Raw genomic sequence first — 933 nt, 5'->3', positions numbered from 1 at the left:
CTGTCCCCTCCGCCTGTCCCTGCTGGGGCTGGGAAAGGGATCTGCCCGCTGCGGGGGGACGGCTGCGAGCAGTGGGGGTGCCTTGGTCCACAATGACACCATGGTCTGGCTCTTCTGACCCTTTCTCAAGTGCACATGCCCGATCCCCGGCCCTTCACCTCCCCCACTGCACCTCTTCTCTGTCTCCTTGCAGGCAGCCACCCCTGCCTCTCTCCTGCCTGTACATTTTCCACCTCCCATCTCCCTGCTTGCTCCCCTCCTTGAGTGTCCCCTCTTCCCCCCAGCTCCAGGGGGGAACGCTTTCGACCTGTTCACAAAGCCACCTGAGCCACCGGAGCAGGAGCCCTCACAGCCGCTCTCCTCGGCCAAATCCAGCAGCCCCGTGGGTAAGAGCTTGGAGTGGGCAGGTGGGGACAGTGACCTGTCCCTGCCCGTGACAGGGAGGCAGCTCCAGGGCTGGCTGGGCTGCGTGTGGCTGCTTGCTGGTTTGGCCAAAGCTTGTTACCACCTGCAAACGCATGTGCTGTGGACTTGGGCTGCCACATAGCCGAGGGGGCAGCTTCAGTCCCTGCGTGCACCCGTGTCCCCATCCCTGCTGCTCTCCCGCGGTGGCTCGGGGGATGCTCAGGCAGGCCGTGCCGCAGGCTCAGTCCCACCACGTTGAGCTGTGACCTGGAGTGAGATGTGCCATCAGCCACCCCATGCGGTGACAGGGAGGATGCCATCACCTTCGGTGTCTCTGCTGACGCATGTGGCTCATCTCCCCTCCCTCCATCCCAGAGCCAGACCCCTTCGGCGACCTGTTCAGCACCAGGCAGGATGGGGGGAAGAGCTTCGACCTCGCCAACCTGGCTGACTCCCTGCCTGAATCCGGCAAGGAGCGGAAGGACTGTAAAACCCCCGAGGCCTTCCTTGGCCCCGCCGCCTCCTCCC

At 64.6% G+C, this 933-nt stretch overlaps 1 protein-coding gene across 1 annotated transcript in view; it reads left to right on the top strand.

The window, feature by feature from the left end:
* The window catches only part of LOC103811162 (epsin-3-like), a gene marked incomplete at its 3' end in the record, with an annotated part of 5,426 nt that extends 4,497 nt beyond the window's left edge, over positions 1-929 (top strand). Inside the window, 2 exon segments of the mRNA XM_009084115.1 lie at positions 285-386; positions 781-929. Of these exon segments, the coding sequence (XP_009082363.1) occupies positions 285-386; positions 781-929 (251 nt within the window).
* Between the last annotated feature and the right edge of the window lie 4 nt (positions 930-933).

Source organism: Acanthisitta chloris, unplaced genomic scaffold (genome assembly GCF_000695815.1).
Source record: "Acanthisitta chloris isolate BGI_N310 unplaced genomic scaffold, ASM69581v1 scaffold29791, whole genome shotgun sequence".
Taxonomy (NCBI): domain Eukaryota; kingdom Metazoa; phylum Chordata; class Aves; order Passeriformes; family Acanthisittidae; genus Acanthisitta; species Acanthisitta chloris.
The sequence above is the reverse complement of the archived record's forward strand: the minus strand, read 5'-3'. Positions and strand labels throughout refer to the sequence as shown.